Here is a 26,247-nt window from a genome sequence, read left to right on the forward strand (position 1 = left end):
ATTACATTTCACAAAACTAATGCAACCAATTCAAAATAAACAAAATATACTTAAGATACCTGCCATACATCTTAAAAATGTCTCAATCTCAATCTGTGTATCTGTTATATCCAAAACTATGTGACCCATATTCCTAGCCTTACAAAATGAGTACTTTTAAAAGGTACAGTTATGTGCTTGTTAAGTTATTTTACATGAGGCTCTTAAAAACCTTAATCATGTAGAACATGCAGTAAAACACTGTTTTATGGTATGGCTTAATAACATATCTATGTTTGAATAAAAACATTATTTCTTATCTATAAGTTACATAGTTACTTTTAGTACTTAAAATTGATAAAATACTATAGATAATTTAGAAAAAAACATAAGCATAACCTATCAAAATGCAATTGATGATAAAATTCCAATGTATTTTCTTCTAGCTTTTCTCCCATGAGAATTCTTGCCTCTCATCACATTTTATTGAGGCATAATTTACCTACTATAAGTGATCCACTTTAAGTATGTATATTGACAATCTTGGCAACTGTATACAGTCATGTAACCATCATCATCACCACCTCAATGAAGATGCAGAACTTTGTGTTACCCCAAAAAGCTCCCCCTTGCTTCTTGGCAGTCAATCCTTTCCTCCAGCCCCAGGAAACCACTGGTCTGGTTTCTATCATGGTAGTTCTATTTGTACAGATGGCATCACAGAATAAATAGTTTGTGTTTGACTTCTTTCACTTAGCAAAGTGTTTTTCACATTCATCCATGCTGTTGTATCAACACTTCATGCCATTGTAACAATTTAAAAAATCTAATATATGAATATAGTATATCTATTTACATGAATCCTCAATTTTCCTCAGCAATGCTCTGTAGTTTTTCAGTGTCTAAGTCTTACACATCTTTTACTTTATTCCTAAATATTTTTTTCCACATATTATAATTGGAGGTGTTTTTTAAATTTCATTCTGTATAGAAATACAATGGACTTTTTGTATTTTGACCTTGTATCCAGCAACCTTACTAAATTCATTTATTAGTTCTAGTAGTTTTTATATGTTCTTAAGAATTATCTGTATAGATCAGGTATGTATATGTTTTTTGTTTTTTTTTTTTTAAAGATTTTATTTATCTTTTCACAAGAGACACAGAGAGAGAGAGAGGCAGAGGCATAGGCAGAGGGAGAATCAGGCTCCGTGTGGAAAACCTGATGCGGGACTCAATCCTGGGACCCTGGGGTCAATGCCCTGGGCCTAAGGCAGATGCTCAACCACTGAGCCACCCAGGTGCCCCTGTATATGGTTTTTAACTTTCTCCTTTCTAATCTGTATGCTTTTTCTTTAATTTGTCTGTTGCATTGGCTGTGACTTCTAATACAATTTTGTACAAAATAGTGAGAGTGAACATTTTTGCCTTGTTCCTGATCTGAGTCCCATGTCAGTGCTCCCTGCATGGAGCCTGCTTCTCCCTCTGTGTCTGTGTCTCTGCCTCTCTCTCTCTCTCTCTGTCTCATGAATATATAAATAAAATCTTAAAAAAAAAAAGCTATTTTTAGATTTCCCTGTTACAGACTTATCTATGGTTCTCCACTCTATCAGGTAACCAGACCCTTGGTTTCTGTTCTTATATTTTTCTAATTTTATCATAATTATGTTTTTCTCTCAGGTTTAAAATTTAAATAACTGATTTTTCTCCATTTAAAAATTAATTAAGAAAAAACAAATAAAAGGGATGTCTGGGTGGCTCAGTTGGTTAAGGGTCTATTTTTGGCTTAGGTCATGATCCCAGCCCTGCACAGGACTCTTCTTAGCGGGGAGCCTGCTTCTCCCTCTGCCTGTTGCTCCCTCTGCTTGTGCTCTCTCTCTCTCTCTGACAAATAAAATCTTAAAAAAAAAAGTATTTAAGGTTAAATACTTCTCCTGGTATATAGCTCTGGCCATTTGTTTGAATTGTCATAGTTTTTAGATTATAGTTTCCTACCATAACCATATTTCTCTATTTTCCCTTGTACTAACAAAAGTTTTTATTTGTATGTTATTTGGTCCAAGATTAAATATCATTATTGACTAACCCTAGACCAAGGATTTTAACTGCATTCTTTCTCTATTTAAAGACTAAATAGAATGATCAAGCCCTCAAGTATAATAAGATGGAACAAAAGACCTCAGTGGAACTAAAGGTAAAATAAACACATTATGAGCTAAAGTAGCTAAAGTGGTCAATCATTCTGTCTTTTGGATAAGTGGTGTTTCCCATGAATTTACACATACGTGATGCATACTTACACAAAATGGGTCATATTTATGAATTAGACTTACGAATGGGCAAAGAGAAACACAAAAAGGAAAAGCCATTATCCAAGTGAGGATGATACTTAAAATGATACATAAATTCCTTACTAAAAACAGCCCAAGAATTGTCTATAGAAAACCTCACCAGAGAATACTACCTTCCAGAAAAGGGTGCAGATTGAAAAAAGGAGAAACTTACCATAGAACTTGGACTTAGCCAGGATACTCCCACTAAGGCAAAATCCATCCTTTCGATTACTAACATAAAAGGCAGATATTGGTGGATGATGGGACACCTATTGAACACAAGAAAAAAATGTAAAATATAATAACAAACATATTATTGTGCTATTACCAAAATTTCACGTCTTAAAAGTATACTCTAATAAGAAGAAGTAATGTTTGGTAAGTGGTAAAATTAAACATTGATGATTATAGTAAACAGCCTCCAAGATATCTCCCAAGGAAACCACCTCCTGGTATTCATGTCATTAGTCATGAGAGGTGCTCCTTTTACACTGTTTCAAAGTTAGTTTGTATAAAAGTAACAGCATGTCACTTCTGAAATTAAGTTATAATGCACTATCCATTTTGATGTCTCTCTCTCTCAGATCATTAGGTCTGAGAAGCCAGCTTGCACGTTGTGAATAACCGTATAGAGAAGCAATGTGGAAAGAACTGAGTGCTCTTGTCAAAAGCCATGTGATAAGCTTGGAAGTGAAATCTACCAGCCCAGGTAAGTCTTCAGATGCTTGCAAAGATGCCCGACATCTTGACTGCACTCTCATGAAAGATCCTGAGCCAGGACCATCCAGCTAAGCAGTTCTCAGATTCCTAAACTTCATTGTAGGAGCTAATAAATGTTTGTTGTTTTAAGCCATTAAGTTTTGGCAGTCACTTATTATATAGCAATGGATAACTAAAACAGTGGCTATTCTTCATATGGATTACTGAATAGGTGATAGGAAACAAAAGCTTTGACAAATATTACTTAAGTAATCTAATATTTTCAATATATAAATACCTTAGGTTTTTTGAAATGAGTTAAAATTAAAATCAAACTCTTTTCAAGCTTCTCAATTCAGTGAGGAATTATAGTGAGCTAAAATGCAATGTGGTACAACCAATAATTTTTAAAAAATTAATACACAGCTGAGTGGTCTTCACTTAAGAGGCATATCTAAATCTCTAGGGTAGAGGAAGGTTTTTCAAATGACACATAGTTTCCTCATCCTTCTTACACTCCAATGAGAATTGTTATGGTGATAAGTGATTTTTATTGAGGAAAAAATGTCATATTCCTCAGGACCAAGGGGAAAGGGGGATGAGGAGAAAAGATTGAGAATCATGAATATAAATGTATATAAGTCTAACCTAATCAAAGGTGAAAACTAAGAAATATTTTTGACTGCCTACCATGTGTAAAACAAAATGAGAGGTTTATAGGGAGGGCATTCCTTCAAGGAATTCAATTAGGAAATAAATATTTTGTAAAAAGCTAAATAATGTGTTAAAATAACAGCTTAATGGATAGTCACAAAAAATAATACTGAAATCTGAGAAGGGAAAAAATCACTGGGAGATGTAGTCACTTGGATCATGAAAGAGGAGCAAGTCAGGGTTGGTTTAGATGGAGAATACCTGAGAAGAAATACTGGGATGGGAGAATTAAATTTTAAAATAAAGAGGCAAAAAAGTGCAATATCAGGTTAACTAATTATGAATGCACAGGTCTGATTACTACAGAAGGTTCAGAAAGATATCTAATTTGAGATTAATTTAGAAAGATATGGAAGACCTTGAATGCCAGACAAATGAGTGTAAATCTGATTTAGGAACTAGGAGATCACTGGACATTTTTGGTCATAAAGGAAACAAAACTGGGGTGGTGGGGGGAGATGCAGGAAAAATAAAGATTTATTTTGGTCATAGGATTCCATGAACTAATAGTAATATTTATAAGTACGATATTTAGTAGTAAAAGGTTTAATGCTTATGAAATGTTCATTAATAAGAAAGGTTAATTAACAGTGAGTTTACGGAGTTAATATTTTTTTATTAAAATATTCCAATAACTTCCAAACCAGTTTTGTTTCTGTAACATGCACTTCTAATACCTGTTCAGCAATATAAAAAGTTTTGCTGTTTGTTCTGGGATGAATCCACAAACAACGGAAAGTCTCACCAAGTATAGGATTGTAAGGTTTCTTCAGTCCCTGGTAAAAAAAACATACAAGTTTCAAAATACAAATCTGGAAGATTCAAAATAGTTTAAACCAGTCAAATTAGGTTTAATGGTGTCATCTGGGAACTATCCTTATAAAATTTCACAGTAGATACATGAAATAAAATGAAATGATTTCAATCCCAATATAGGTCTAAATGATTAAATAGTTTACAATTTTGCTAACTCAAAGAGGCCTTGTCAATGCTTATCAATGCTTATTAATAAATAAATGAAAGAAAATACAAAAAATAAAGAACTCATATAAGTTTAAAGAAAGTAAAATATAAACATTACCTTTGGCTTTTTATAGAATCCTGACAAATACCATTTTACTACTTTCCTCAAACGGAAATAAGGATTTTCTTCAAGAGCAGCCCTAAAAAAACAAAATGGTATGCATAAAACTTTCACAAAATATATCACAAATTCTCCCTTGTATTTATCAAGTAAACAACTGAGTACGAGATATGGCTGGAAAACCTAAGTCATATTTAAGAGAGACGGCAAAAACAACCATGTAAATCAGACTGTAAGAATAACTTTTGATAATCTGGTTGCTTTTCTCCCTATTTTTCCTATTGTTTGATATACTGCCCAGGTCTTTGCTCAAGTAGTGTTTGGAAACTCTCCAAACCAAGGTTTTCAAACGGGGTTCTGTAGAGCCCTAAGTGTTGCTAAGAGTTCTATGAGAAATTATGATTTGGGGAAAAAGAAAAAAACATATTTTGAGATTCAAGTACTGCATGCCGCCTAGCATTAGCAATGAATGATGTCAAGCAGCCTCATTAACAATTTCATTAGAGGTCTTCAGTTCCCTATGTCAGAGAAGAATCATGTCTACTTTATTCAGTCTATTTTCAGCCACTGATGCTAATTAGAGGAGATCAACAATAATTGGTGAGTGCTATCCTACATGAATGGAGGACCATAGGCTGATATTAACCTCTCCCACGCAAAATGCTCCCTTAAAAATAGGGCTGTATGCCTTTTTAGTTCTAGTACAAGATACTGAAGTTTCAAATCACAAATATGAAAGTTTTAAGATAATTTAAGTCAATCAAAAAGGATTTAACCTATTCTTAGCCTTCAATCCTACGTGCTAACAACTGATTTTCCAGAGTGGATAAATTCTATCAATGTAGTAGATAATCAAAGAACAATTTTCATTTTAAATAAGAAATTTTTAGAAGCCATGACTTGGCTACTCCCTTGCCCCTTTGCTGTTGCTATAACACTGCAAAACATTGTGTATGGGATCCCTGGGTGGCGCAGTGGTTTAGCGCCGGTCTTTGGCCCAGGGCGCGATCCTGGAGACCCGGGATCGAATCCCACATCAGGCTCCCGGTGCATGGAGCCTGCTTCTCCCTCTGCCTGTGTCTCTGCCTCTCTCTCTCTCTCTGTGACTGTCATAAATAAATAAATAAAAAAAAAATTAAAAAAAAAAAAAAAAAACATTGTGTATGTCAGAAGTGAATACTACCAAGCTTTCAAATATATATTACAACTTCATGTATATTACAATTTAACTATTATTTCCTTCAAGCAGGTCTGAAAGTTCAGTGTAGTGATTTTTTCCTGAGAGAGAGAGAGAGAGAGAGAGAGAGAGAGAGAGAATGTGCATGTGTGCGTGGGGCAGAGGGCAGAGAAAGGAGGAGAGAAAGAACTAAGCAGTCTTCATGCCCAGCCTAAAGCTGGTTCCAATCTCACAACCCTAAGATCATGACCTGAGCTGAAATCAAGAGTCAGATGCTTAAAACTGACAGCCACCCAGGCACCCCTAGTGATTTCTGAAAAAGAAGTGTAAAATGGAAGAGACCAGGCTTAGGCTTACTGACAACTGTGCCAAGTGGAAAACTTGCCCTTATTGGGAGTAACAACTGATTGCACTCCTCCTACCTCGGTTTAAATTCTCTTACTATGCAATTGTATTTCATATTTTGCATATACAGTTCAAAACTCAAAGCAATATGAAGTACATATCTTGGTACTGTCCCATCTCTCCATATAGGCACCTTTTTTTTATGTTTATTTAAATAGTTTTAAGCATAAAAAAACAAATAAAATTATGCAGCCAGAGCACTTTTTAAGAAAGAAAAGGCAGGGATGCCTGGATGGCTCAGTGGTTGAGGGGTCTCTGCCTTTGGCTCGGGACATGATCCCGGGATCCTGGGATCGAGTCCTGCACCAAGTTCCCTGCAGGGAGCCTGCTTCTCCCTCTGCCTATGTCTCTACCTCTATGTGTCTCTCATGAATAAATAAAATCTTTAAAAAAAAATAAAAGGAAAGAAAAGGTAGTAAATCACACCCATTTTTTTGTACCCTGCTTTTTTCACCCACACATAATCCTGAAGATGCCTCCAAATCAGGTTATAGACTTCTTCCTTATGTGTAAATGTATCATAATTATTTAACCACTGGTCAACTGTGGCTGAATACCTGAGTTATTTGATCTTTTACTATTACAAGCCTTGCTGCAACAATCTTGCATATATGTCATTTTGAATGTGTAGAGGTATATCTGTAGTAGTTATTCCCAGAAGCAAGATTACTTTATCAAAGGGATGAATGCATCTATAATTCTGGTAAATACTGCCAGGTTCCCTTCAAAAGCACAGTGCTAGTTTGTATCATGCAACAACAGAAGTGGACAAGTGCCTGTTGCCTCACAAATTCTAGGCAACAGTGTGTGTAGCCAGAATAATTTGGGAAAATAGAAATCTCTTAAGATCTTATTGTGATTCATAGGAACCTGCTTCATATACTGAGAGAAATAAATTTCTAGACAGATAAAAGAACTATAATAAGATGTAAAGCAGAACTGGGGTTATAAGACTTTTGGATTTTGGTCACTATGATGGATTAAAAATAATAGCTCATAATTTGAATCTATAGTTTTCTTATTATGAGTGAGATTTACATGTTTAAGGACTGTTTCTATTCATTTTTGAACCATCTGGTCATTTCCTCCTCTCCTTTTTCTATTAGGCTGCTGATCATTTCATTAAATTTCTAAGGGCCCTTTTTATTTTAGGAGAAGCAACACTTTGGGTGTGCCTTAATTGGCAAAAAAATCTCCTGGCTTCTTAATTATCTTTTGATTCAGATTATGCTTTTTGGGGGCAATGTTCATTACTGCAACTAACAGACTAATAATGTAATTACTAAATTAAATACAGATATTGATGTCTGTCTTCCTCAGAATTATACCCAGGATCTGCTGGCAGAAAGAAAACTAAAGATGAAAGTAAGGAGCCAGCAATTGGCAGGGCATACCAGTTGTGGTAAGCTGCACATGTGTCATGAGCATACAGAGAGGATACGTATAAACAAAAGCACAAGCCCCAGGATGGGACCTGAACAAGAGCTTAGTGGACCTGGAGCAGGGGACAAGGAATGCTAACCACCTCTCCCTATGTTAGGTCAGTAAATGGGTCAGGAAGCCTGAGCAAGCAGTACTGTCCATAAGGGGTAGACTCCTGTCTTCCTCAAGCTTGTGATTTCTCAACTCAACTTCATAAATGGAAATATTGTAGCAAAGTATTAAGTATTCTTCTTATCGAGATCAACTGTAGAAACGGCAAAGAGTGAAGAGTGGTATCTCCTTACAGCCTGACTTTGGTAAGGCATAACCACTGTAATTAGCCCTCTGAAAAATCTCTTAAAACCATGAAGTGTTTTTCATTTTAAAAAAATGAGAATCTACTTACTCAGATAAGAAATCTGCATGATAGTAGTAATCTGAAAGTTTATCCAGGAAAGAACGAGGTTCCAAAATAAATGTAGGCAGAACCACCCTGGACAAGTCCATGCCAGGACGGACCTGTTTCAGCAATGTCCAGATGAGGCTTTTATTTTCTTCAGACACAGTTTCTGTTTGAGAAGCCTCACCTGCCTTTAGGAATTAACAAAAAAACTGAAATATCATATTTATTTCAGACATATTAGATACGTAGATAAGACAGCTGATGTTGAAATCTTAATAAGCTACAGAACTATCTCAAGCATTCTCAGTATGCGTGGAAATAACTTATAAGGTAGTAAGTCTATAGGCGCAAAATTTAGGCAAAAAGAATAGTTGTTAAGAGACATCAAAGTGAAGGATAATCACAAAGAATTCGTTACAAAAATATCACATGCTACTATTTATACTATATTTACTTCTATGCGCTAGCAATAACAAGAAAGTTATAAGCTCATGTGTCCTTGCACTTGACATTGTACCTGGCAATGAAATCAAGTAGTACTATCCTATTTCAAAAACAAACCTGAAGAAAATGTAAACTTTAAATTTAATAGACTATATTGGTACTTGTGTAAGTATACATATTTAACTGTTTATAAATTCTGATACGTTTCATATGTGATTTTCAAAATAAAATAGGTATCATAAAAATATTCTCTTCCAGGAAAATAAGCGATATGTCAAAGAAATGTCTTCAATTTCACTTGGAAATTCCCAAGAATTAGAAAATCAAAATGTCTGAAAATCACAGATTTTACCTCTCCTAGTTCTTCATGGCTCTGTTCGGTGTAGGTAGTCTCTTTTAAAGGCTCAATGGGCTCAGGTTCGATGTAAGAGTCATCTTGCCTTTCTGATGTATCTGTGTCACTTTCTTCACTTTTCCCCATCACCTCATTATCAGACTCATCATGCTCTTGATCATTTTCTTTATCAGATTTATCAGAATACATATCTTGGTCCTTAAAATGCTGTCGTTCAATTTCACTATCATTTAACCTTGAGGGAAGGAAATATTAGGAGGAAGAATAAAGGAGATTAAAAATATACAATTTATAAATCAGAATGATATGTGACATTTATTGAGATTTTAAGTGTCAGGCACTGTTCTGTGATTCATACAGTTTTACTCAGTTACCCCTCAAAAATAACCTATAAGTAGTATTACTATTCTCACTTTACAGATTAGCAAATAAAGGCATAGAGAAATTAAATAAGAACCTGGGAAATATTAAAAGAGGACACCGAGTTCTTTGCCTCTTTACCACTTAGGGCTAAAAGGCTAGAAGCTTCCAAAAGCAGAAGTTTAGATTTTTCCCTTGTTAGACTTATTTTAGTTTTATAAACATCATCACTTGAATCAATCTCACTATCACTTCTGGTCTAAAGAAAAACTTCCAAGTTAAGATCCTTAGATTCTCAAGTGAGCTGAAATGAATTATGACTTTTCCCCTATAAAGGTCTCTCCAAAGTCAAAGTAAGTGAAAATATAAAAAAGTAATTCTCTCTAATACTTGACTCATAGGCTTGATGTTGAGAAAAAATTTCAAGAACCGCTAATGGAAATTTCAGTTTATGGAAATAAACCTATAGCCTAAAACTGATTAAGTTGCTATACCCCAACCCTATTCTTTTTTTTTTTAAAGACTTTATTTATTTATTCATAGAGACAGACAGAGAGAGAGAGAGAGAGAGAGAGAGAGAGAGAGAGAGAGAGAGAGAGAGAGGCAGAGACACAGGCAGAGGGAGAAACAGGCACCATGCAGAGAGCCTGACATGGAATTCGATCCAGGTCTCCAGGATCACGCCCTGGGCTGCAGGCAGCACTAAACCACTGCGCCACTGGGGCTGCCCCCAACCCTATTCTTATATACAATTAGGGTTAATAATTTGTACAAAACAGAATTTTAAAAAATTCACTTCTGAAATTTAAAAAAAATGCAAAAAATTCATTGTTTGGATTTTATTTATTTATTTTAATAATAAATTTATTTTTTATTGGTGTTCCATTGTTTGGATTTTAATTAAAGAATCTTATTTTTTTAAAGGTTTTATTTATTTGAGAGAGTGAGTGAGTGGGGTAGAGACAGAGCAAGAGAGAGAGAAAATCTCAAGTAGACACTGTGCTGAGCACAGAGACAGACGTTGAGCTGGATCCCACAACCCTGAGATCATGACCTGAGACGAAATCAAGGGTTGCATGCTTAAACGACTGAGCCCCAGGCTCCCCTAACCAAGAATCTCTAACAGAAATTCGTTTTTATAGTACTTCTTTTCTTTCTTTCCCTTTATAATCATGTATTTTTAAAATGTAGTCTAAAATTGCTGTCCCTGTTTTCTTATCACTCTCCTTAATCTCTCATGATCCAGTTTTCCCTTCCTTGAATCCACTGATCTGTTCCCTTAGAGGTCCTTAAAGATGGCTTAGTTGACAAATCCAATGGCCTTGTCCAATCTTCATCTTCTGTGACTTCTCTGAATCACTGGATTTGATGGTCATCTTCCTCGAAATGGTCTTAGTGCTCGGATTCCATACAACTACTATGGTTCAACTTTTTGAGCTCTCTGATCCCTCTTACTTCCTACTATCCTTAAGATATTTTATTCTTCCTTGGCCCTCCTATTTTCTCTATCCTCCCTCTCCTTTGGCAAGCTTGCCAATTTCAAGCCTTCACTATCATGTCTATTTGATTTTCAAGCCGATGCATGCAAATAAGCTTCAGGCCCATGTTTTTAAATGCTTGGCTGATACCATCTATGTGTTCTGTGACCAATGCATCCTCAACATGTCCAATATTTAATAGTTATCATCTCCCATCATGGTCCATTTTTATTTTACCATGATTTTACCAGTCACTCAGGCTTAAAACCTGTAACCTTTAACTACACCCATTCCCCGTCCCTTACATCCAAACGGACTGTATGTCTCAAAGGTAGGCCCCCATTCCCCTCATGTCTACATCATCAACTCAGCTCATGTTCTGTCATATAGCCAACAGGTTGCTATGTTGATTTTACCTTTGTAAAAATCTGTCATATTGACCCTCCCCAATTCCCTAGCTGAATGTTATCTTTTTCCATCTTCTAAAATCTCCTGATCCTGTATTACCCTAAAGCACCTTTCCTTTGGTTGTTTCTGTCATTCTTCTCTTCCTATCCTGTATGGTTGTCTAGCATTTTATAGGTTTCAAACAAAATAAAACCTCTCTTCAGGATCACAGGGCTAGAAAATTATTGTACTGCATTCAAATTTAGGGTCATATCTGATTCATCTCCTTACCTATAATGCAGTAAATAATACAGAAAGGTATATAATATCTTAAACAGAAAAGAGGCTCAAAAAAATTTAAATGAATAAATATATGAAGCAGATGAAGTTTTAGGATTCCAAAATAAAAGCATTTAAAAATTACCTGGTATTCAATAAAAACAATGGACTATTTACAGCTGAAGAGCTTTCAAGGGAAAAACCATGGTAAGAGGCCCCAACAAATATCCATTCCTAACTTTGAGGAAAGTAACCTCAATGCTGATGGGAATAAGGAGCTTTAGAGCAGAAGTTGAGTACTGGGACAAGGGAAGAGAAGGGAAATCTAATATTTTTCCTACAAAGCAACAAGAGATCTAAACCTCAAACAAAGTATTTGTTAGCTTCCCTAGGGAAATTTTTTTAGTGTTAACTACAATGAATATTTCAGAGGATAAAACCACAAATAGGATACAGTTCCAACTTGAAACAGGTAAAATATAATAGAATTCCACAAATACCAGGTAGAATAAGTGCCATTACGAAGAAAATTAAAAAGCATTATGGAACAGCAATAGAAAAACATATTACATCTTACTGTCATGAAGCAGGAAAGGCTTTGTATTCAGTGTAATATTTGAGATTGGTCTTGAAGAACAGGATTGTGACAGGAGAAAAGAGCAAGGAGGGCTAGGAAACATTCTCAATGGAGGGAACAGCATGTACAAGGACAAGGTATTTTGGGGAAAGAACAATTATTTCACATTAGCTAAAATCAAGGAAATGACTTTCTATACCTTGTAATAGCAACTAAGCAAATCTCAAATCAGGCCTGAGGCCATATAATGGAAGGAAAACAGCCAAGTTCAATTTTAAATATACAACAAAAATTCTAGGCCCACCAACTAGCCTGGGAACAACAAAGTCCCTTATAAAATTTAGTGACAATAGCTACTTACTGAAAGTTGTCACCGCTATGGAGATTGTTAGCACGTAATAAGCCATACAAAGTCACATGTGTGCTCTCTGATGAAATGCTCAGGTCGTGTTCCTTTCCTTCCCTGATCATTGTACGTTTAAGAAGACTAGAACATTTCAAAGCCAACTCCAAAGCATCCATCCAGCACCTTCCTAGAAGAACACAGATTCATAAGCAGTATAGTTCAAGAAACTAAAACCCAGCAGCCATCTTAATATAACACTGTTAACTTTTAAGCATACTATTATTTCTTTGAGAAACATGGACTGGCAAAGTTAATTTGAATATAATTTCTAACAAGGATTTTTTTAAATGCAGTTTTTCAGTTTAATAAGAGCTTTTTATAGACAAAGCATCTAGAAACCACTGGTAAATAAATAGCATATGAGATGCATTAGTAAGTACACCTAAACTAAAATAAACGTATTTTATCTTTAAAATCTTAGAACAGTAACAGGTAGTATAATTTGCAACTACCAAAGAAGGTACACAAAATATACGGAAGAAATTATGTTTCTACTATAAACAAACTTAAGCAAAATGATACTTTGCTGTTGATAAAAGGTCTATCCCCAGGTTTACCATCCACTCTACTTATATGTATGAAAACTTCTAAGTCATAGAAATGCTTATTGTCATGAATTGACATATTAGTAGAAACACTAATAATTTTATTTTTTAAGTTAAAATTTAGAACTGTATTAGCAAAACAAACAAACCTGTTAGTTGCTCTTAAAATGTATGTATATGTTTCGATATATGCTGGAAATATCAGCCAAGTAAAACACTTTCATAATGTAAGCTTGTGCCCGTGATATTTTAACTTTAAAAATATCATCAGATAAAAGTAAACTTTGAAAGGTTACAAGATTCCCCCCTCTAGACTAAGCTTTTTAAAACATTAAAGTGAGGAAGAAATCCATTATCAATTATTAAGGTTTTCAAGTTAGCTTTGCTTTCACATAAGCAAGTTTTGCTTTCCATATTGCTTCAAGAATTCTTTATGAAGTTACTAGATACAGAACAAAAGTTTGTACTTGAATCTCTTAGGTTAAAAAAAACCTTAAGACAGTGTGTGTTATAAATGTTAATTAAAAAATTATTTGAGGGATCCCTGGGAGGCGCAGCGGTTTGGCGCCTGCCTTTGGCCCAGGGCGCGATCCTGGACACCCGGGATCGAATCCCACGTCGGGCTCCCGGTGCATGGAGCCTGCTTCTCCCTCTGCCTATGTCTCTGCCTCTCTCTCTCTCTGTGTGACTATCATAAATAAAAAATTAAAAAAAATTAAAAAATTATTTGAGAAAGAGAGAGCACGCACGCTTGCGCATGTGCCTGAGTAGGGGGGGCAGGGCAGAAGGGAAGCAGACTCCCTGCTGAGTGGGGAGCCTGACACAGGGCTTGATCTCCCAGATAAGCTGAAACCAACAGTCAGATGCTCAACCAACTGAGCCACCGAAGTATAATAAAACACAAATAGTATATTAAATGTACCTCTAAAATTATAATACTTAAAAGAGTTACCACACAGAACAGTAGCCAAGTCAAAAGGTATTAAGATGTCAATGGAGGATGAAGAAAACTTTAGGTTGCCAATTTGTCACTTGACTTTACAATTCTTCCTATCAGATTTCCCTGTTTGTCTACAAAATTAATAATATTTTAGTATCATAAGCAATTTATGAATATAATACTTCTGCTGCAAATACCATACTAAAGAGATTTTCCCCAAAGGAAAAAAAACACAGTGGCATATAAAATAAACCCTTAAAAATGAGTTCTAAAATCTACTCCATCAAAATCTATTATTTACCATCTGACTCTGAAGTGGCTCGGATGATCAGGTAACTGCTAGGTAAGGGCTGAGTTATAGATCCAACTGCTTCACCTTTTGGACCCTTAAAAGAAAAGAAATGGTATACAGTAGATATTATGAAATCTTAACTTCATGTTTTCCATTATCACCACCTGTAACAATCTAAGTTAGGCAAAGAATAGAATCTAAAAGCAAACAAGCTTTGATCTCATGCGTCTTGAGAAAGCAGAAGTAAGTTTTAAGGAAAGTAAGTTTTCCTCTTCCAACAAATATACCTCTTTACCAGAAAACTGAACAACTTAAAGCTATCATTAAACATTATCTCTACTTAATTGTTCACAGAAAGATAAACCTGTAATTTATTTTACTAGATCAAATTTTAATAGAGAAATTTCCATCCTACATTCTACTTATTTATTAAAATAAGTAATATTAAATTTCTAGAGGCCTAAAAAAAGCTGGAAATATAGTTACAATTTATAAGAAAAAGAAAAATGAATTTTGACTAGGTCTAAGAAAAAATCTCTTATTTTATAATCATTGATATAATTGTTATAAAATACCAACGGAAAAGGTTAATTTTATTTTTTCCAGAAAGAAAAAGGAATTTGTCATTGTTGTCGTTGGCTAGGGTTATTTGTTTTAGGAGGAGCATACAACACCAAGAACTCTACAGTAATTAGTATCACCAAGGCCAAACTTAAGTGAACCCAGTTCTTCTCTGGAAAGAAAATCTGGGGATAGAGCTAACAGTATAATTTTGATAGACAAAGTAAATTTTAAGTTATAAGATCAAAGAATAAAATGAGAAGCATAAAGAAGATAATAAATTCAAAATGAAAAAGAAGAAAAAGTCAATATAATTTTAATAAATCCTGTAATTTCACTTGGGTATTTTCAAAGAGCTTTATAATTTTAAGGGCCAGCTCCTAGAACTAGCATAGAGTAAGATCTAGTCAGACTGTTGGGTTTAAAGTTTGGTTCCATGCCAGAAAAACTACCTAAGTAACCTCTTTAGGTGATAACTTTTACTTTTATTTTTTTAAAGATTTTATTTATTTATTTGAGAGAGAGAACACACAAGCCAGAGGAGGGTGGCAGAGAGAGAGGGACAAGCAGACTCCTCACTGAGCAGGGAACTCAACTTAGGGCATAATCCCTGGACCCCAAGATCATGACTTAAGCTGAAGGCAGCTGCCTAACAGAGCTACCTAGGCACCCCTAAAGGTATGAGAATTTTTAAAGTCCATGTAAAATGCTCAAGAGTCCCTCATACAAAGTAAGAACTCATAAACATTACTTTTACCTAATCATGGATACTGACTTTATTTTTTTTTTTTTTTAGTATTTTATTTATTCATTCATGAGGGACACGGGGGCGGGGGAGAGAGAGAGAGAGAGAGAGAGAGAGAGAGAGAGAGAGGCAGGCAGAGACACAAGCAGAGGGAGAAGCAGGCTCCACACAGGGAGCCCGATGTGGGACTCGATCCCAGGACTCCAGGATCACGCCCTGGGCCGAAGGCAGGCGCCAAACTGCTGAGCCACCCAGGGATCCCCCAGTGGAGAATATTCTGATAGTCAATTAACTGGACTAATTTCCCTCTTTCCCAACAATATTGAGAATTCAATAAATTTGGCATTAAAATCTTTTTAAAATAATTTAAAAATTCATTGTAGGGATCCCTGGGTGGCGCAGCGGTTTGGCGCCTGCCTTTGGCCCAGGGCGCTATCCTGGAGACCCGGGATCGAATCCCACGTCAGGCTCCCGGTGCATGGAGCCTGCTTCTCCCTCCACCTGTGTCTCTGCCTCTCTCTCTCTCTGTATGACTATCGTAAATAATAAAAAAATAAAAATAAAAAAAATAAAAATAAAAATTCATTGTAATTCTTATAATTCCTAAGAGTATTAGTAAAGAATAAATACTATATAGAAAGGCTTTTGAAAGTTGTTTTTTTCATTTGGGAATCATATGGTGTATAACTAACAGAAGTTCTAGATGTTAAATTCTTTCCCTGTGGGAAGTGCCTAATCCCAGAATGGAACTCTAATCCTAAATTTAGTCCTGCTATGACTACAGACTACTAAAATAAAGGTTAAAAGTCCAAGTCATTTAGAGATGTGTGTATATATGTTGCCTAATTAAGCAATACCAAAAAATATTTAAAAGCTGAAGTTGCATTTGTTTGTTTAACCCTAAATCTCAATTAGGTGGCTTTCCTTAAAGGAGAACCTCTAAACCATTTATTCATGTATAACTGGCCTTCTTAGAAACTAAAACAATGATTGCTTTGTAAAAATTTAAATTAAATCAATTTATTCCATTACTGTGTATTACATATCTAATATCTGTAGAATGCCTTGGTAGTTAATCAAATATGGCATTCCTGTTTTCCTGATTAAGTTTCTGCTTTTTTAACACATGAGTGACCACAGTAATATTTTTTATTTTTATTTTTTTTATTTTTAAAGTTTTATTTATTTATTCATGAGACACAGGCTTGGAGAGAAGCAGCCTCCCTATATGGGACTCAGTTCCAGGACCCTGGGATCACCACCTGAGGCAGAGATGCTCAACCACTGAGCCACCCAGGTGTCCCTACTTTTTAGTTTTAAAGCATTAGATCTTCGCCTTCAAAGAAAGCTGAATCTCAAGAGTAAGTAGACTATTTACTCTTATTTCTAGTTATAGATTTCTTGTCACATATTTACATCTTCTAGGAAAGACCACAAGAATAAATGGCAGCTCTGTTCTAGGGATCTTATAATTTGATAAAGGAAAAAAAAAAACCTAAAAAAAAAAAAAACCCTAAAAAAAAAAAAAACCTCACTCACTATAAATAGGATACAATATTACAAAGCAAAGCTAGTAACTGCAATTAAAAAACAAAGTACAAACTGAATCCCCAGGGAGATCGGTACATAGTTTACTGTGTGTAGAGACAAAAAGAGGAATAACGCACTTTAAAACAGAAGCAAATTCGGAAGTCTTGGCAGAGGTCAGCAATCATTAGATAACTTGATTCATCTCCACTCTATTCATAGATTGTTATCTTTACCTTCTACCTAGTGCTTACTTACCTTCACTGCCCAAATAGACTGCTCCAAAGGATGAAAAAGTTTAAAACAAAAGCCATCCTTTTTTGATGGACGCTCAATGATTTCACAGGCATTCAGAAGGACTGTTCCAACCCACTGGCCATTTTTTTGGGTTTTATAAATCAGTAGCACCCCAGGTTTCAAAACACACCACAACTTGGTCCAGCTCTTTAGAGTACCACGAATCTATAGAAAGATAACTTTATTAGGAAATAAAGCTCCATTTTTCTCTTTTTGCCCCACAAGATACAAACTCAGTAATGGCAAAGAGGATATTTTAATCTAAAATCTCCACAAAATAGAACTAGATTCAGTAGATTTTTTTAAGCTAGTAGATGGTAAGCACTGCACACAAAGGTAAAAAAAGAATGGCTCCTGCTTCTGAGGAACTCACACTCTAGCCAGAGACTAGGTCAACAGGTTCAAAATAATGTGCCAAGTAGAATGGTTTTCCTAACCCTCTGGGCCAGCTCAGGAGCCATTAAAATATACTTTCCTAGTACCAAGAGTCTCTTCTTACCATCTCTCATAATTTTATGTGTGGGAGTGTAAGATTATTCCACCTTTTAAGAATCCCCCCCACTACTACATTAACAGTGCTGAAATCACTGCTAGCACAAACACTAGGCATTCCCTAAACATTCATTGAGTGGTAGGAAGAGGGAAGAACTCTCTTCCATCCTCTAAAATTACCTTCTCCAAATTACTTTGTTCTTAGTAATTACATAAAGTGTGCCATTTAAGTTCTTGGGGTAATTTTAAGACACAGTTACCTGAATCTCTCTCTAGTCTCAAAATGTTCCTCATCCCAGGGTTTAATATTATGTCAATAACAAGTCTATAACTGGCTTTTCCTATCAATTTCTATTTCTGTTATACAGTAAAAATGTTTCTATGCAAGTCACTGAATTAACAATACTGAAAAGAATGCTAATATATTTAGAATAAAAACTAGGAATTATCCTTTTATTTACTATAAAATGTCTGCTCTCAATGTACTTTTATGAATTATGAAATAAATATAGGGCTCCCTAACCCCAGAAATAGGCATACCACAGAAACTGCAAATAAGAAAAAATTAGTAAGGGGGAGTTTGGAGCCAGGAATGAAAAAAGTAAAAAAATCTCTGAGAAAAGTATGTGTTTATGTAAAAGAAATGGCAAGACAAGAAAAACAAAAGGAATAGTTATCCTAAGATATCCTAAGATAACATTTTTAATCTGGGACATGTGACATAGAACATAAATGGCAAATTATCAGATGAAGGTATGATTTAGAAAGTCAGCCAGGGGATCTGTTGGGGACTTTTAGGGGATTAGTTGCTGGAACCCAATGTCAAAAGACAATAGGAAGTTTAGCTCAGAAAAACACAAGTGAGACCTGGAGCTTGAAGGTTTTTTTTTTAAGATTTTTATTTATTTATTAATGAGAGACACAGAGAGAGACAGAGAATGGCAGAGACACAGGCAGAGGGAGAAGCAGGCTCCACGTAGGGAGCCCGATGTAGGACTCAATCCAGGGTCTCCAGGATCAGGCCCTGGGCTGAAGGCAGCGCTCAACCGCTGAGCCACCTGGGCTGCCCTGGAGCTTAAAGATTTCTAAGTAAAGTCAAAGTAAGTCAGAATGTATTTTTAGTACACCACTGAAGAAGACCCTAGTACTACCTGCACTAACAAGCAAACTATCATTAAGCTTCCATTTTAGTGAGAGAACTTCCACAACAGATCTCATAAGGCGGTTTTACCAATTTTTTGGGACAGTGGAAAGCTTTCACAGCTGGGGTGATTTTTAGATGAATGTCAGGTACTAAAGTTTCCTAGAGTCAGAGTCTTGACAAGATCATTCTTAAACTTAGCATTAGTCTGAAAGATTCCAACCAAATATCCTTCAGATGAGAAAGAGAATAGAGTGGGATGACAAAAAAAAAAAAAAGAAAGAAAGAAAGAAAGAGAAAGAAAGAAAGAAAGAAAGAAAGAAAGAAAGAAAGAAAGAAAGAAAGAAAGAAAGAAAGAAAGAAGAGTAAGTGGAAATAATCAGAGGCTTGGAAAAAGCAATATGCATGTTTTTCGGAAAATTAATCTTTTCGAAATAACTTTTAAATTAACCTTGTTTCAGATCTTCTCAATAATGCATACACATCTGTCTACAATAATACTGAACGATATTGAATAACAAAATATTTCCCAAGACAGACAACATTAATTTTCCTTTTCCCCATTAAGGCTGGAACACAGAACCTCTGGGATACAATTAATAGGTTGCCAGTGAAAAACAATCATCCCAGGAGTTGTTTTTGTCTTGAAGGCTTTAGGTGCACTCAGGGCTTTCCTATTCCAGTAGGTAAACATTCAGCAATTTGAATTCAAGCTTCAATACAAACTGACCTTCAACCAATCAGCCATAACAATAACAGAAGGATCTGTGATTGTACTGAGTAACTCCTTTGTGGCTCTTTTCTTTTCTTCCCGGTAATTTTTCTTTTGCACCTATTTTACAGAAATAATAGAAAAATAAAAAATTCATTAGAAATGAGCAATTTCTTTCCAAATACTTTAGGTCTATAGGATGCAAAGCATTAAATTCTAAACCTCTTTTAGAATTTTAGCATCTTAGGATAAAAGAACTTTTTTTTTTAAGAGATGGTAGGAATTTTTAGAGATTAGAATCTAGTTTTTTTTTTTTAAGATTGTATTTATTTATTCATGAGGGACACAGAGAGAGAGACAGAGGCAGAGACTTAGGCAGAGGGAGAAGCAGGCTCCCTGCAGGGAGCCTGGTGTGGGACTCCATCCCGGGACTCTCAGATCATACCCTGAGCCAAAGGCAGACAAGCAACCACTGAGCCACCCAGGCATCCCAGAATCTAGTTTTTCTGATTAGTAGTTCTCTGTATCTTTTTGAAGAATTTTACCTTTTTTTAATGACACAATACTAGATGTATCCAATCTCATGGTAAGAATTTCAAACAACACAAATAGAGCTAAGAGTTGTCTTTATTATACCCTATCCTCTTACAATCTCTAGAATTGACCAGTATTAACACTTCTGGAAAACACTATCCTTTCAGGCTTTTTCTCTGTATACAACCTATAGAAATATATAGCTTTTCTATATAGCTTTTCTTTTTCTTTTTTTTAAACACATTTTTAAAAAAAGCTTCCCTCATTCAACATTTTTTGGAGCATTTTCATGCCTACCTCATTCTTTTATTTATTTTTTTTCTTTTTTACCTCATTCTTTTAATTGCTACATAAGTTTCGTAGTATGATAAAATAAGAGTGAAGAGCTAACATTTACTGGACGCATTCTGCATAACAGTTACTGTTCTAAGCACTTTACAAGTACTACCCTCATTTAATCTTCACAATAACCTCGGAAAGTAAGATAATTATTATCCTTGTTTTACAGATGAGAAAACTGAGGCACAGAGAGTAACTTGCCCAGGATCACACAGCTAGTGTAACTCATGGAGGCAGGATTCAAACAAAGGCAGACTGGTTCTAAAGACATGCTCTTAACCACCATGCTATACTGCTTCTATAATTTTTCTTAAGTTCTCTTGCTGATAGAAATCCAGTCTATCAGTTTTTTCATATTACAAACAACGCTGCATTTGTTTACAACTGGCAATTTTGCTCTTTCCTAATACTAAGATATAAATAATTAAGAAATCACAAAATGATACTAATTCATTCAAATTATCAGTTTTACCTTCATAGGTTACCTCTGAGATAATTTGGGAAGGCCGTAGAGGATTAATATAGTCTTATTATTACTTTGTTGTTATTATATGGATGGGAGAAGAGTGGTGATACATTTCTTTTAGCTATAAAACCTTCTTAGTTGTACTTCATAGTAAGAAGACTATATACCTAACAAGATTTAAATAATTCTATAGCCAAAAACTTCAGACTTTTGATCTTTATTAATATTCAGATATTTATTAATATCTGAATAACAGTAGATTTAATAGGGGATTGCAGGTGCAAATGCATACGGATATAAGAAAAAAAGGGGTAAAATAGACCACGCAGGGATCAGAGTCAACTAGAAAGCATCTGTTTCTTAAGATCCAGGATCTGTGGCCATTCTGGAAGGCAAGCCCAAAGTGCAATATTTCTTAAAGAGAGGTTGGAAATTTGAACTTGTAACTGTTTACCTCAAGTTTTAAAAACATTATATCAATATTTAACTTAAAATATGATAGCAATATATCCTATATCAATATAGATCAAACAAAATAGATCTACCTGTGGGCCAAATTCAGCCCACGACCCTGCAGTTAGTGAACTTGAATTTCAAAAAGCACCACAACTTCCCATTACATGTTCTACAACACACTGATGTGCCTAAGTAGGTATAACTACACAGAGCTATCCAGTCCTCAGACAAAGGAATGGCCAGATGAGGCCTGAGGCGGTGCTGAACGATCATCAAGTAGCCTCTTCAGTTGACTCCAGTGTGCCACACAAATATTAACATTCTTTATGTGTGCTTATCTGGATATTATTTTTCTTTCTTTTGGAGACATATTTATCTTGTTAGCCTACCTCAAAAGCATATGCAATGCATAATGTTATTAATGAAGTAACTGTGGAAACTAACCTTGAGAGATTCTTTTTTTGTGAGCTTGCTTGAAGCAGAACTATCCTTCTCCGAGCCATTATAAAGTTTAGATTCAGACTGAAATCACATAGAAATAAACAAAAGAGAAATACTAATTAAAAACTTCATTTATTCTATGCATACAGGCATATAAAAATTAATGTTAGAGCTATGTTTCTGAATTCTTCCCATTTATTGCTGTATTTAAGGCAAATATAAATTTTCAAATGTCAACTTTCCCTATATAGATAGCATCTGGGTTTAAAAGCTAATCTGTGTGAAACCCACAAAAGCACAAAATAAACACTAGTCAGGGGCACCTGGCTGGCTCAGTCAGAAAAGGATGCAACTCCTGATCTTGGGGTGGTAGGTTCAAGCCCCACACTGGGTGTAAAGATTATTTAAAAACAAAACAAAACAAAAAACAAACAAAAAAACCGAATTAATAAATTAATCTACAATGTGAGGTTAAATAAGATCATTTGTAAATTTTTGCATTCTATCTTCTGGAATATTTCTAATAAACATATGAAATTATTTATTCTGTTTTTTTTTTTAAGATTTTTACTTATTTATTCATGAGAGACACAGAGAGAGAGGCAGATACATAGGGAGAGGTAGGCTCCCTGCAGGAAGCCTGATATGGGACTCCATCCCAGGACCCCAGGACAATGACCTTAGCCAAAGGCAGATGCTCAACCACTGAGCCACCCAGGTGCCCTGTAATTATTTATTCTTAAAAGCATCCAAAGCAATGTAACTTTTTAACAGTTAAAAATATTCCAAATTAATAAACCAAATCATGTACATTCTAGCAAGTTATTGGACACATTACCCTACTGTTACTTCTCTGATGGAAAGAAATATATATCTTTAGAAATTAGTATTAAAACACTATCTAATTTAGTGTTTAAAAACCAATATTCCTACCATCTACTTCTTCCTCCCTATCCAGTGCTCTCTAAAGTATTATGGTCTTAAACTTGTTTCCAGACTTTGTTTATACTTATTTTTATTTGATCTTCATAAGAACCTTGAAATAGAGGCACCTGAGTGGCCCAGTTGGTCTGCCTCCGGCTCAGGTCACAATGCCAGGGTCCTGGGATCAAGCCCTACGTTAGGCTCCTATTCAGCCGAGAGTTTGCTTCTGCCTCTCCTCCCTGCTCCTGCTCTCTCTTGCTGTCTCTCTCTCCCTCGTTATTTTTTTTTTTTAATGAAGTCACTCCTTTGAGAACTGAATTTCAAACATCATACTACTTACTCTTGTGGCAATGGCACTGATTGTGGTAATAAAACAATTTTACAAAGTTGCTCAAGCCAAATACATCTCTGTCTTCCCCTCACCCCCAAGAACCTAAAGATGGCACAGCTATTGTCAGAAGAATAGGATGATTTCTATTTCCCACAGCTTCATAGGAAAATGGGTATTATATTATACTTCTTAGACACCAGTGAATGAGGAATAAATGCTAATGGAAATTAATGGCTGCCTATTCTTTATCAAGTACTTTTCTAAATACTTCACATGTACTACTTCATTTAATAAGCAACCCTATGAGATAGTCACAGTATCCTCCTTTTGCTAATAAGGAAACCAAGTCTAACCAATTAAAGATAACTTCCCAAAGTCACAGAGCCACTAAGTAGATGAGATGGGATTTGTACTCTGTTCTACCTAATTCCCAGTATCATGCTCTTAGCTACTTCATTGTAATGATTTCTCACCTTTTACAACTATTCACAGAGAATTTTAGCTAGACTCAAATTTAAGATTTATCTTCATGAATAACAGGAAATGTTTCCCTGACATGACAAGATCCGGCTTGGTGATTCCTAAAAGGTTCTAGTATATAAGGGACCAGCAGGCCAGAAGGGTGTCACATGAGCTTGGTAAATTTTAGAGAACACATATTTCAAGGAATCCTTGCCATCTTGTGTAGCCAGTTCTGGGGGTAGGGGGAAGGGGAAGACCCACTGACCAAGTTTCTATAAGTTTTTAAAATAACACTACACCTAAGTTTTCTGAATCAACAGGTTGCCTTTTAAATATCAAAACTCAACCTATTTTTGTTGGAAATATTTTACTAAAATAACTTGTCCTTCTTTTATAACCTTATTGACCACTATCTTAATGATGACCACAGGGTTTAATGTATAGTACTGTTTGTTTTTTCATTAAATAGCCTTAGAATGCTCAGTATGTTATATTTTTAGTTTTCTTTTTCTCTCCTTTTTTCTTTCCCCCCCTTAACTATTGTCTTCTTATGGGCTGTGTGACTTCAGGAGGTTATTCAATCTCTTTCAGTCTTAGCTTCCTCATTTGTAGAATAAGGATAACTCCTACTAATTTGTAGGGTTGCTCTGAAGATAATGAGGTAGTGTGCATGATGGGCTTAACATACTACTTTGTATATATTATGTTTCAGGTACTGTCATAAATCTGACCTTCAAGTAAAGGGAACATTAATATATGAGAATACTTTCAACTTGCTTTGAAAACTATAAAATACTACAAATATAAGGAGTAATAATGTTATGTTACTATGCCCTGCTCAGATATTCTGATTTGGAAAGGTTTTTTTTAAATGTCCAGGTAAATATATTTTTTATAGCAAGCGACAGGCAAATTAGCATACCTGTTAGATAAGCAGATGTATGCTTGGAGAATCAAGTCAATAAAAGATCTAGGCTCAAAAACCTAGAAATAGGTTCTATCCTTGAAATAAGATTCCTTTCATCCCACTAGACACAGTACCCAGGTTGGTAATTCCTTTTGTTGAGATGGACTACTAAAAATTCACTTAAAATGCTAACAGCAAATGGGATAGATTTAATTACTGACTTTTCCAATTGACTTATTTATAGGATGCATGAGAAATAGAAACTGTCTTTATTTTTTTTTAATGGGGAGGAGGGAAAAAAGGTATATTCCATTGTGCTTAATGGTCTTAATCATGTATTTAAAGAAATAACTTAATCCCAAATCCAAATGACCAAAATGGCAGTATTAATACTTTTGCATCAAATTCAGAAAAACAGAAGATTAAAATTATGATGGTTTTAGTTACACACACTGATTACAGAAGGAATAGCAAACTTTGTTTCCTGAAGTTACTTAAGTAAGGTTAAAATGTTCGGAATTCCATGAGAATGTGGTTTAATGATAAATGTATAAATTTTAGGATTGCTGTGAAAAACAAGTGTAGTTTATGTGTTAGACTATTTAAGGACAAACTACTGACCATGCATCTCTTCAGCTAACAGAATAGACAAGGATTAAATCTAAGTAAAGATAGGTTTCAACTGTTGGAATATAACAGGAATTAAGTACAACTTTACTTACACTAGTTACCATGTTAAGAATCCCACTCATTCACTGTAATCCCCCCTCCCTTTTAAAAATAAGCCCTATGTCCAACGTGGGGCCTGAATTCACAGCCCCAAGATCAAGAGTCCCATGCTCTACCAACTGAGCCAGCCAGGTGTTGGGATCGCAACCTGAGCCGAAGGCAGACTCTCAACCACTGAGCCACCCAGGTGCCCCAGAATTACTAATTTAGGAAACTATATCTTATTCTAAGAAAACGTCTTTCAATTGCAAGCTACTACTGCAAGAGATCTTTGGCCTTTAAATGGTAAAATGTATGTATTTTGATTGTCATTCAAATAAAGTTGGAATACTTAGGAATTAAAAAAAAAATCACAAATCCTGAGAACTTCTCTGAATGGAACTCTGAGAAGTACAGTAGCAGATATCAGAAGCAATATAACTCTGGAGAGAACACACTTGTTACCAATAGGTATTTCCAAGTTACCAACAGCATCCTACATCAACTCCAGTGGAATTTTCTTTGTTTCATATATACTGAATGATTTAGATACACCAACATAAATAAAAACATGCCATAAAAATTGGATAGAATTCTTAGTGTTAGTTCTTCTTCTTAAATATTAGAAAAATGCCATAATCATGTATTTGGGGACAACATATACTTACCTTGCTCTTTGACATAGAAAGTGAAGATTCATCTTTATTTTGAGAAATGTCTTCCTTTCCTCTTTCAAAACCTATAAAAAAAACATTGTTATTATTTGAGTATTACTATATAGCATGCAGGTATTAAGAAGCAAATGCATATAAGTCATCCAATTTCAAATGTACATTTATTACTGATGTTCATTGGTACAAAAGTCTAGATTAAATATACAGTATTAAACTATTAGAGCTTAAAAGACTTCTAAGGGATCATACAT

The 26,247-nt window shown here is 35.1% G+C and overlaps 1 protein-coding gene across 1 annotated transcript in view; it reads right to left on the reverse strand.

The window, feature by feature from the left end:
• OSBPL8 (oxysterol binding protein like 8) overlaps nucleotides 1–26,247 on the reverse strand; it is a 146,892-nt gene that overhangs the window by 21,183 nt on the left and 99,462 nt on the right. The window contains 11 exon segments of the mRNA XM_055341899.1: nucleotides 2,485–2,581; nucleotides 4,403–4,501; nucleotides 4,807–4,888; nucleotides 8,220–8,404; nucleotides 9,013–9,250; nucleotides 12,458–12,629; nucleotides 14,289–14,373; nucleotides 17,371–17,574; nucleotides 19,773–19,874; nucleotides 21,994–22,071; nucleotides 25,991–26,061. Coding sequence (XP_055197874.1) covers nucleotides 2,485–2,581; nucleotides 4,403–4,501; nucleotides 4,807–4,888; nucleotides 8,220–8,404; nucleotides 9,013–9,250; nucleotides 12,458–12,629; nucleotides 14,289–14,373; nucleotides 17,371–17,574; nucleotides 19,773–19,874; nucleotides 21,994–22,071; nucleotides 25,991–26,061 — 1,413 coding nt within the window.

The sequence above is a fragment of the Nyctereutes procyonoides genome, unplaced genomic scaffold (genome assembly GCF_905146905.1).
Source record: "Nyctereutes procyonoides isolate TBG_1078 unplaced genomic scaffold, NYPRO_anot_genome, whole genome shotgun sequence".
Classification (NCBI taxonomy): domain Eukaryota; kingdom Metazoa; phylum Chordata; class Mammalia; order Carnivora; family Canidae; genus Nyctereutes; species Nyctereutes procyonoides.